Source organism: Sander lucioperca, chromosome 24 (assembly GCF_008315115.2).
Source record: "Sander lucioperca isolate FBNREF2018 chromosome 24, SLUC_FBN_1.2, whole genome shotgun sequence".
Lineage (NCBI taxonomy): Eukaryota > Metazoa > Chordata > Actinopteri > Perciformes > Percidae > Sander > Sander lucioperca.
This window is the reverse complement of record NC_050196.1, coordinates 14,208,293-14,219,575: the sequence shown is the minus strand read 5'-3', so window position 1 is coordinate 14,219,575 and position 11,283 is coordinate 14,208,293. Positions and strand designations below refer to the sequence as shown.

The 11,283-nt window shown below is 37.9% G+C and overlaps 1 protein-coding gene across 1 annotated transcript; it reads left to right on the top strand.

Annotated features, from left to right (window-relative positions):
- The first annotated feature begins 873 nt into the window (after window positions 1-873).
- Window positions 874-8,750, top strand: zgc:92027 (uncharacterized protein LOC449543 homolog). The gene is made up of 8 exons (XM_031291776.2): window positions 874-1,048; window positions 2,449-2,676; window positions 3,738-3,807; window positions 5,170-5,213; window positions 6,537-6,684; window positions 7,450-7,563; window positions 7,945-8,003; window positions 8,462-8,750. Exons 1-8 carry the CDS (start codon window positions 1,025-1,027, stop codon window positions 8,486-8,488), a joined length of 714 nt encoding a protein of 237 aa, XP_031147636.1. The 5' UTR covers window positions 874-1,024; the 3' UTR covers window positions 8,489-8,750.
- Window positions 8,751-11,283: the final 2,533 nt, after the last annotated feature.

Genomic DNA, 11,283 nt, shown 5'->3' with positions numbered 1-11,283 from the left:
GTGCAGCTAATAGTTTAAATTGCCCCATATGTTTATTTTCTTTTCTTTTATTGTATTCCACTTCTTGTTTCTCTTCATTGTGTTTTTGTAAGTGTAAGGTATTTCTTTGCCTGATTTAAAGCACTTGAAGTGGTCTATGCTTCTGTTTGAAAGTTGCTATACAAATAAACTCTCCTTGCCTTACCTCACGTGACAGAAATAAAATACATTTTGTCTTTTCTTTATATAGCAAAAGTTTCAAAAGCACCATCTAGTTGTGGCAGGAAGCCATGCAGGACAGCCAAATATTCTTCCTAAAATTAAAAAGCTTTAAAAACATTTTAAATGGATCTCCAGCTTTGTGAAAGCAAGAAACATGCCATATTTTAGACTATACAGGAACAGGAACACTGAAAATACTTACATGAGAAGTTGACACAGACAGGGAAAGTGGAGACTCTATGGCAACGAGGAATGTTATACAGAAGTTACCAAAATAGTATATATAATATATATATTCAGTGGACAGTGTGCATTGATTTATCATCAGCTTTGATGAATTCATTTTTTAATTGCTTATTTCTACACGTCTTAGTTTCAGATCATTGTGTTCCAAACCGTTTTGACCCCCCAGAGAGAGCACCTTTTTCAGACACTTCTTAAGGCAGACCACCACACCTTTTCACTGTCAGGGCTTTTGAGGAAAACAGCCGGCAAGGTACTGTACATCACTATATTATTACGTTTCTAAGAGAAATTGATTTAGTAAAGAGGATTTAGGTTTAATTTAATTTAATTTAATTTAATTTTTCCTGCATTTATCTTTGGTTCACACTCCAGTCCAGTTGGTGGCGGTAATGCACCTTTAAGTTGGTTTGCCAACCGCCAATAAACCATAAAGAAGAAGAAGAAGCAGAAGGAAGGATGTGATGTAGAAACTGTTCAGACCTATCGGAAGTTACAACCGTGTAACAGACAGTCCGTGTACGGCGTTAATCATACTGTAAAGATTTTAAACTTGTTACAGTTTGCCCTATTTCACCAAATGGCTTATCCAGGATACGGCGGGGTGAGTACATTATATGTAACGTTAGACGTAACAGTGATTTTAGAGTGATAAACGAGCTACATGGGTTGACAGAACAGCTAGCTTGAGGCTCTTGTTTCAGTTAATTACTGGTAATTTGTCACAATATGTTATGTTACAAGTCTCCCTGTCTTCCTGTTGCATTGTTGATATCCATTGACCGCAGTTAGGCAGTTTTTTTCAGTTCAATTTGGTAGTAAGAAGCCATATGGCGTCTCCAGTTTATAAGAAATTGACTGAAAAATGTCTTCCGGGATGGAAATAGGACTAAGCAGACTAAGCATTACCTTTAGCTTACTAGCTAGCTAGGAACGTTACGTATAGACATATACATTTTTTATTGACAAAAAAACAACAACATACAAAACTCTCGTAGGGGAAAGAGAATATATATATGCGTAGATACAATACAAATGTTGTATAGTATAGAAACAATAGAATATAAAAAGGGGACGCTACTTAAAAATACACAAGTCAAAAGCAAAAATAAAATAAACATTTATCATCAAAACGGTAGTTTCCAAGTCACTACACATTTTTCTCTCAATTTTACTAGATTTGATCTTTTTCAGTGAGGAAAAAATCAATTTCAAATCATTTATACAGACCTATACATATGCAAGAAGCCTTGGCCTACAGTTTGCTTATACAACTCTTATTAGAAGCCTAGAACGTGATTCTATTAATTACATTGTAGTATAATTAGTTTAATATAATGCTATTATAAAAAATACTCTCAATGTTGAAGTGAATGCACTGACTGGAAATCCTTCATTACTTCAGCTGCTGACACGCCTATGGTCATGATTAGGATTACCTGGAAAACACACAAGAAGATATTTTGGAAAGATATTTCCAAAACAGTTATGTTGACAATATCAGTAAATGCTATTTTGGGATAGTCTTAAATTAAAATAAAGTCTTAAATTAGTGTTAAAGAATAATACAGTAACCATTCAAAGTGAGAAACTTCTGTGGTAGCCCTCAGGTAACACAGAAATTAAACATTTTCCTGAAAAGTTACCTGGCAAGTTTAAATATTTATATTTAATATTTTGTTATTCCTTGTCTTTTCACAGCTCAGCTGATATAATGCATATCGTAACCCTTTTTATGATATAGTTGTAGTTCATCTGAAAATCAGTAAGAAAGTCATGAAAAATCTCTTTTTATGCTGTGTGTAAATGTTGCATGCGTGGTCAGACTTGTTATATTTTTAATCAAATGCTATAAATCAAGTCTGAGCACAAGAGAAAAATTAGGTCATTCTTACCATTTTGACTTATAAAACAAAATCTTACTTACCTACCTACCTACCTACCTACTTACTTACTGTATACATACCAGCCCTGGTCTCCTCTCTGATCTGTTCTCTGTCTCAGTATGGGGGTCCCATGCCAGGAATGCCAGCTCAGGGGATGCCTATGCAAGGAATGCCAGGAGGGCCCATGGGAGGCGCCATGCCTGGGCAGATGGGTGGGCAGATGGGAGGCGCACCACCCCAGGGAGGATATGCCTCCTATGGAGGAGGCTATCCAGGCACATACGGTGCCCCACCCCCAGCTGCCAATGATCCAATGTGGAGTTACTTTACAGCCATAGCAGGCCAGGTACGCGTGGATAAACTGCAAGTTTTGATTACTCTTGAATTGTTAGAAGAGCACACATTATAGATGTGGTGTTTATAAAAAAACTAGGTTTTCACTACAGGTTTTGTTTTCACTTTCACATTTCAAGTTTGGACAAGAACAAGAAATTCTCTCTTTGCAGATATTTCAGGTTTCATGAATCAGTTGAGTAACTACATGAGACAGATAGCAGGGCTTTGTCTTGTCTTGATTCCACTCCGCCTCAGTTGTCACAAGTGTAAAACCAGTCATTTGCAGGGCCAACTCTAGTTCATCTGGTAGTGTGTGCGCCCCATGAGTTCTTAGCAACGGTCCATGTTCCCTTTGCTGCAAGTCAACACCTTTCCTGTTTTTTGTAATTGTTCTAATTATCTACAAAACTATGAAAGCTTAGAATGTCTTAATTAAAAGTAAAATGCAGTACACATTGTTTTATGTGTGCATTTACTGTGTCAAAATAATAGTTATTTAGCTTTTTGTTTTTGATAACTTTGAATTTTTCATTGCACATTCAAATCAAAGCACAACGCGGACACAATGTTAAAGTATTTCACTTTCTTTTTGATTTTAATTTCATGTAGGCATTTTAAATCTTCCAATCAACTGCTTCCATTTGGATAATGCTGCACAGGAATTTTCAGAACGTTTTTCGGATATTTTATAACTTTTTTTTTTAGTTTGGACTCCGTTGAAGTCTGTTTGCACTGATATGCTTTCATTTTTCAACTTTTGTCCTGAGACCTTAGAGAGCCTAGCGTGGTAAGTGCTATCTACAATTTATATTGTTTTTAGGGTGGACAACACTATTCCTTTAACACTCACATTTTATCTGTCTTTCTTGCCGTTTTCCTTATTGTCACTCAGCATACAGTAGTACATACAGTAGTACAGTAGTGGTAGCATACACAGGGACATAGGTGACTTTTCAGTGTGTTTCTCTGCTCTCATCACTTTACACTTGACCAGCGGGCTAGTCTCTCCTGAACATTGTTAATTCCTCTGAAAATCCCACATGGCTGAATATCACTTCCTACTCTGTACAGGACGGTGAGGTCGATGCAGAGGAGCTCCAGAGGTGTCTGACCCAGTCTGGTTTCACTGGCAGCTACACTCGTAAGTTCCCTACTGTCACTTCCACAAAAGAGGATTACTGAGACAAAGATTACGTTTTTAACTCAGTCAAGGGTTATAGTCTTGCAGGACAGGTATGTAAGCTGTATTTGTATCATGCATTTAACAAATGTACAGCTGGGGTTGTAAGTTAAAGGACTTTAAAAACAGAAATGAATCTATGTTTGAGGTATGTTTTCTCTAGTTTTGGTGGGTGTGTCAGAGATGTGTATGTAAACTTGTAGTAATAAAAATGCACACTAGGTATGTGCCGGTTACCGGTTTCAAGGTATACCGCGGTTTCAAAAAGTCACGGTTTCAAAACCACTAACATTTTCTGTCCTACCGTTCCTAAGGTATGAGCTGTTTTTTATGAGTGGACATAAGGACAGGAAGTGCAGTTTAGAAATCTCTCTTCTATTGCACACACAGCAGAATGTTCAACGCACCGCTGTCTCAGTTTAAATAAACGTTTTGCTACGTTTTGTCGGGCCTGAACGCGCCCGTTTCACAAAAGTGGCAACGCACAACTCCGATTTGATGAGATCATTTCCTCTCCTATTACTATAATATAATATAGTATAGTATAGTAGTAGTATAATATAATAGTATAAAATCTATCTGCAATTTCTGAGAAACAAGTCATTTGTGAGATATGAATACTACCACCATTTGCAAATTGCTGAATTGTGAAATGGGCCCTTGGAGTCTACATTATTGTTCAATAGAGATTACCTTGAGGGGAAGTGAACCAGGACTTGTTCAACCACTATTAAAATGGTTTCCTCAGTGATAGGTTGACAGCTGAACAGTCTGTGTCTGTGAATGTGAAATGAAATATCATATGTATCATATATGAAATATCTAAAAATATGTCACAGATTTCATACGTGAAGTGAAATTGTAACACGTAGATTGTATCTCTCATCAAACACATTTTCTACACATGGCACCAACTTTTCAGCGTGATCCTTGGCTATGATATCATTCTTATTTATTATACACTTAATGAACTGAACACCAAGTGCCCCTAAGATCATTTTTGGGTCAGAGAAGCGCCGCAAAATTGTGTTTTTTTCTCCAGTAGTGGAGAGTTGTGCATACCATATCTGGTGTACTTATTTATTGTTGAGCTGTTTGGATCCTTATTAACTCACACACTATCAAAATATGCTTTTTAAAAGTTGGATATCTAATGCTTCCAAAACACTGCAGTGAGCACATTACCTGCAGCAGTCCAAGCCCAAAACCTCTTTAACATTGAGAAGTGACCGTAACCATCATGGTACTATTTCTTTGTTGTCTTTTGAATAAAAATGCCTAACTTAACTAATTCTTAACATGTTTTTTTTTTTATCTTTACAGCATTCAGCCTGGATACGTGCAGGATCATGATTGCAATGCTTGATGTATCCTTTCTGTACCACCGGGTTTAAGTTGGAAAAAACTTCTGTCAGTCAAGTTTAATTCTGACCATCACCCCTGCTATTCTACTCTGTCCATTCCTACTCGTTATGGGTGCAGTAGACAGTGTTGTAATGTAACGAAGTACAAATACTTAGTTACTGTACTTAAGTAGAATTTTCCCGTATCTGTACGTTACTTCGTTATTCATATTTCCGGAAACTTTTACTTTTCCTCCACTACATTTCCCCTAAGTATCTTAAGGCCGTTTTATGCTTCTGCGTCGAATCGACGGCGTACCCCCGCAGACCCGTCTGCGTCTATGCCGTAGCCTGACGTGCACCTCTCGAAAAATGTAACTACACGTCGCAGCGATGCACGTCGCTCGGCCATGGCTTGGTAGTGTTGCATTTCCCACAAATCATTTCCTGGCTCTCCTTCTCCATAAACAACATGAAATCAAGGAGAGGGTTAACTTCTCCTGCTTACAGATCTCCCACAGTGGTCAGAAAGAACAGGGGAGACACTTTGTTTCTCTCACTATGACTCTAGAGTCGCTACTTGCTCCGAAGCTAATCGGCGTCACTCTCTCACTTCTCCCTCGCTCTGCCACACTCCCCACACACACACACATGCCGGCTCCACGCACACACCAGCGCACAAGTATAAACATCAGGCCACTTACGTAGGCTACGGCGAAAGCTCTGCGTGGAGCCTCCGCAGAACCATAAAACAAGCTTAAGTCACTCATTTCTACAAAATAAAATCAGAAGAAATTTGTTACACTGGAAAAAAGCAGGTTTGGCGAATCATTGCTCCTAGATTGCCAAGTTTGTTGCCAAGTGGCAAAAAACAAACAAACCATAGGCCAAAACTAAAGAAGAGGAAGCATAATGACTGATGGTGTCATGGAAGCACCTGGTGCAGGCTCTGCCGCCATGGTAACAGACGATGACCACCCCGCCGACAGTGGTGATGAAGATAAGGTTACACACCTTTGGCCATGAAGTTCATAATCAAAGTTCTACTTTCACTTCTAATAATTAAGTACAATTCCTTTTGATACTTAACTACAGAAAACATCACATCCTTTAAGACTTTTACTCAAGTCATATTCTAAAAGGTGACTTTAATGTCTACCAAAGTCATTTTCTGGGAGATACTTTGGAAGTATTGCTTTCAAGTACTTTATCCAAGTACTGGCAGTAGGTGTGGTGTTCAACCCTGGAGCAGGTTAACCAGCTGCTGTCTTCATTCCAGTCACTCTGCTGCTGTTATTATCCATGTGCGGGTCAGCAGTTACCATAGCTTAACCAGACTGTCACCAGAGGGACTATACAGGCAAGATGGGTTTCAACGAGTTCAAGGAGCTGTTCACAGCTCTGAGCGGCTGGAAGCAGAACTTCATGATGTTCGACCAGGACCGGAGCGGAACTATTGAGCCTCACGAGATGAATCAGGCAGTCAACGCTATGGGTGAGATTCTTTAACGCTTTAACAGGATGGATATTTAATGTGATGGTGGAGACACTGTGAAAAAGTATTTAACACAGAATGTTTAATGACACTTAATTAGACTTAATCTATTAAATCAGTTCCTTTTAATCTGTGATTGGTGTGATCCCTCCCACTCTTCATATAATCTACAGTTCACCAGAGGAAAACATTACATTTACATTCTCACTCATTAGTATATATGCTCCGTATTCTAATATAGTCCATATTCTTAGATGTATTCCTCCTAATTGGCAGTCAGTTGATAAGAGGAGGAATTACAATGGCATATAAAAATATAAGTGACTTATTTGCTTCTATTGCATTTTGGTCCGTTCATTTGACTTCAATGCTTTTGCTGTTGAATTCGTCAATCGTCCTATAATACATTTTGTTTAAAAAAAAACCACAGGCTTTACATTTTTGACATAAAATGCCATTTTGTGCAACAGCAATTTTTCAACATTTAAAAATAGTTTTTAAAACTCCGGACAAAATGCACTTTAGTGACACTGTAAGAGTCAATTTTTGATTTTTGAGGCTAATATTACGATTTTTTTGATTAAAAAATAAAATAGAAATGTGTGCAAGATACATACTCAGCAGGATAAATTGTGTAAAGTGTAAAAATCAACTTTGTCAGTGCTCCCTGGTAGAGAAACTACAGTATGTAAGGGGTCATAGACACTCTGTTGAAATTAGGAAAAGGAAAAGTCTGACATTTCTCCCCCCCCCCCACTTCACCAGGCTACCGTGTCAGTCCTCAGGTTCTGAATGCAATCATCAAACGCTACAACAAAGGAGGAAGAATCTTCTTTGATGACTACGTGGCTTGCTGTGTCAAACTGCGAGCTCTCACAGGTAGGAATCACCAAACCAGCATCCGCTTTAGACAGAAATGACCTGACACGTTCAGTGAACAGCCACCCGCGTGTGCAGAGACACGCTTTTAATGTGGACTGACAGCGAAATTGCGTTTGGGTTCATTCCACCTGTAATCCCTGTTGTCATTTCTCAAGTGCTGTGACATTCTGCTTGGCTCGGTGTACAAATCCGTGTCACAACTTGTTATGACATAAATGTTTGACCAGGGGTCCAAGCCCGAGCCACGCATGCAGAGCAGAGTGACTCCTATTGAAACCACTCAGGTTTCTATTATTAGGACCACGTTCATACCTGCTTGCATGTCCAGTTGAAATGGTGACCCCTCAGTGCTGTGAACATTCACTCTTGCTGTTCCAGATAGCTTCAGACGGAGAGATACCATGCAACAGGGATCTGTCAACTTCCAGTATGACGACGTGAGTTCCATTTCCTTTTGTAGCTCTCACTCCATCTTTACCTTTAAGAGTTGCAATGCCTATATCAAAGTGTCTAAGGGACTGTATGTATGCAACATCATTTTTTTACTTAATTGAATGTTGATGTGTGATTTCCGTCTAACTTTATACAACAAATTTAATTTGACCACCCTTTTTCCTACAGTCCCTTATTCTACCTGATTAAAAGGAAGTAGATTTGCTCCATCTGTCTCTGCTTGAGTTTTCACTCTCAGCATGTCAAACATGTTGTTCAGGATACAGGCGTTTCATGTCATTATTTTAAGCTGTTTCATCTGGCTGCAGTTGGAGTATACCTGCATGTGAAGAGCTCAGTGCAGCTATAAAAAAGCGTCTCCTGTTGAGTTCCTGTGGTTGATTTGACAGCTTTGTGGTTGACGCTCACTCCCTCTCTTTGTCTCTGCACCTCCTGTTAACAGTTTATCCTGTGCACAATGGCCATCTGAGGTCTGCTGTCCCACACCACCAGGTCAGTGCGCCTAACGAACCAATCGGTGGTGGATTCTGGACCACTGCCTCATGAGAATGCACAGGGAGGCCAGTATATTTGACTGAGTGGCCATGAGCTGCAACAGGAAAGTGCCCATTGTTTGTAATGCTTGCTGTCATGCTTTAGTCTTCGTATGTCACACAGGGATGTGCTGAAGATGTATCCGGTGTGTACACACACACACACACACACACACACACACACACACACACACACACACACACACACACACACACACATATATATATATATATATATATATATATATATATATATATATATATATATATATATATATATATATATATATATATATATATATATATATATATATATACACACACACACACACACACACACACACACACACACACACACACACACACACACACACAGTATGTATCCACATTAGAGGGTTATATAATACAGGGTCTTTAAAGCCCTTATATGTAGTATTTCGGACTTTCAAAATAAAGGTTGCAGATAATGCTGCACATTAGTGTCAGAAGAATTTGAAAAATACTGTCGACACATAAAATAAATTCACTTAGTCTGTAAAGTGTGAAGAAAGTAATCAATCAGATATATCTTATAGTTTGAATAGTATGCTTTTGGGGTCTCTTATTTTGGAATGAGCTCAGCCAGGGCACAGGGAACTGATAGTTTAAGGATGTTCTGACCTGTGAGAAACCTATTGTGCCATTATAATCCTTGAATGTATGGTCTGATATATTAAACCCATTTATATACTACTTCATGGTAATGGCAGCATCATGATTAATCAAATGTAAGCAGCATTTACAGATACCATGTTGATTTGCTTTTACACTGAACCTCATACATTTATGATTTTTTTTTTTTTTAAAGCTAGTGCATTTTCTCATTATTTGTTGTAATATTTTTTTTTATAAAACCTTAAGTTATAGATGCGTATTAGCTTGATGTTCAACTCAATAACAAGCCAAAGTGACTGTGAGCCGATATAAATCCACTTCAATACCTGTCATTAACGATTGTGAGATATAAAAGTATGGTCATATAGCTAAAGTATGTCCATATGCCAGAGTTTTTGCAGCTGTAAACTCTGTTTTCCATGTTTCAGTACAAACAGCCGAGTTTTCATTTGTAAAGATTGCATTGAAGTCAACCTCTACACACAACCCATGTTGGAGTAAAGATCGTATTTTGTTATTTACAATAAACACTTTCTAATCAGTATGCATTCTGTTTATTCATTTATACAATAGCACATTTGTCCCCATTCTATTTATCAGGTATTTAATTTCTTCAAATATAGTTAAGAACAAAAACATTCAAATTAGCTGTTAAGTGTTAAATTGTCTAAAATACAGTGGCAAACATTTAAAAAATGCATAAAAACAATTGTGAACAGCACTAGATTTCAAAAGTGACATTTATATCCAGTACAGCAACTTTTTCTAATCTGTGCAAAAGTTTGCAAATCCCATGAAAGTTCAGTAGACTCAGAAATCACAGAAGCACAACAGTTGTAAAAAAAAATCCAAACTGCCTGGTAGAGCTGGGCGATATGGAAAAAATCTAATATCACAATATTGTTGACCAAATACCTCAATATCGATATTGTAGGGTTGACAATTGGTGCTTACAAAAAACTATTTACACAATGACATTGTTGATAAATAATCATCATTAATGTGTATATAATGACTAAGTGGGTAAAGGCAAATAATAGAAAAGCTAGAACAGTCTGGTAAATTCAAAAAATGACATCACTTTACTGTAACCCAGCCAATAAAACCAGGGACAGGTAACACTTGTGTCACATCACGATATTACGATATCCAAAATCTAAGACGATATCCAGTCTCATATCACGATATCGATATAATATCGATATATTGCCCAGCCCTACTGCCTAGAGACCAAACTGTAGATGTCCCTTACAAGTTTTGACTGGAACTGCAAATACCCCACAACCAAGCTTACGCAATATTGACAGGATGCCGGTGGTAGTATGGTCATTCTGGTTTTTCAACTTGAAGCATTCTTTTTGTCTGAAAATACCAGAGGTGGGACAAAGTCATTGTTATGCAAGTCACAAGTAAGTCTCAAGTCTTTGCCCTCGAGTCCCGAGTCAAGTCGAGTCAAAGATGAGGCAAGTCCCGAGTCGAGTCACAAGTCAAAGCCAACAAGTCTCAAGTCGAGTCCAAAGTCCTACCATTTTCGTTTCGAGTCATTTCAGTTTCAGTGTATGCAATATTAAGAATATTTTCACTGCTTCAAAAGTCATAAGAAAGCCCTTTCTCTCAAGAAACTGAAGTCATATGCTTTATAGCAGTGGTTTTCAAAGTGGGGACGGGGACCCCTGGGTGCTGCGAGGGGGTGCTAGGGGGGCCATGGCAAGTTGGCATGAAAAGTATAGCAAAACAAAATAACTGAATAAATTAAATAACTAAAGTAAACCAAATTAAACCAAAAATAAGCTAAACAATATTCCCATTAGTTAAGAACTGCACTATAATAATCTATTGCATCTCTGAACATTACTACTGTAATCGTTATTATTTTATTTTATTACATGGCTTGGTTGAATTCCAATGTAGAATGCGGTCTGTTATTTCTTGATAACAGACCGTTGCCATGAAAAACAGAGCGTTGCTATGGACGCAGTTCGGTTTAGCGGAAGCAATACAATCGCTTTTAAATCAATAAACTCCTTTTTAAATCAATATTTTGTGTCAAAGTAATGATTTATTTGATAGGTAGTCA

Bases quoted from the DNA above. Each gene is read 5' to 3' on its own strand.
- zgc:92027 (XM_031291776.2), top strand. From the start codon at position 1,025: ATGGCTTATCCAGGATACGGCGGG. The intron at 5,214-6,536 runs GTATCCTTTCTG...GACTGTCACCAG, and splicing joins TCATGATTGCAATGCTTGAT to AGGGACTATACAGGCAAGAT. The intron at 6,685-7,449 runs GTGAGATTCTTT...CCACTTCACCAG, and splicing joins TCAGGCAGTCAACGCTATGG to GCTACCGTGTCAGTCCTCAG.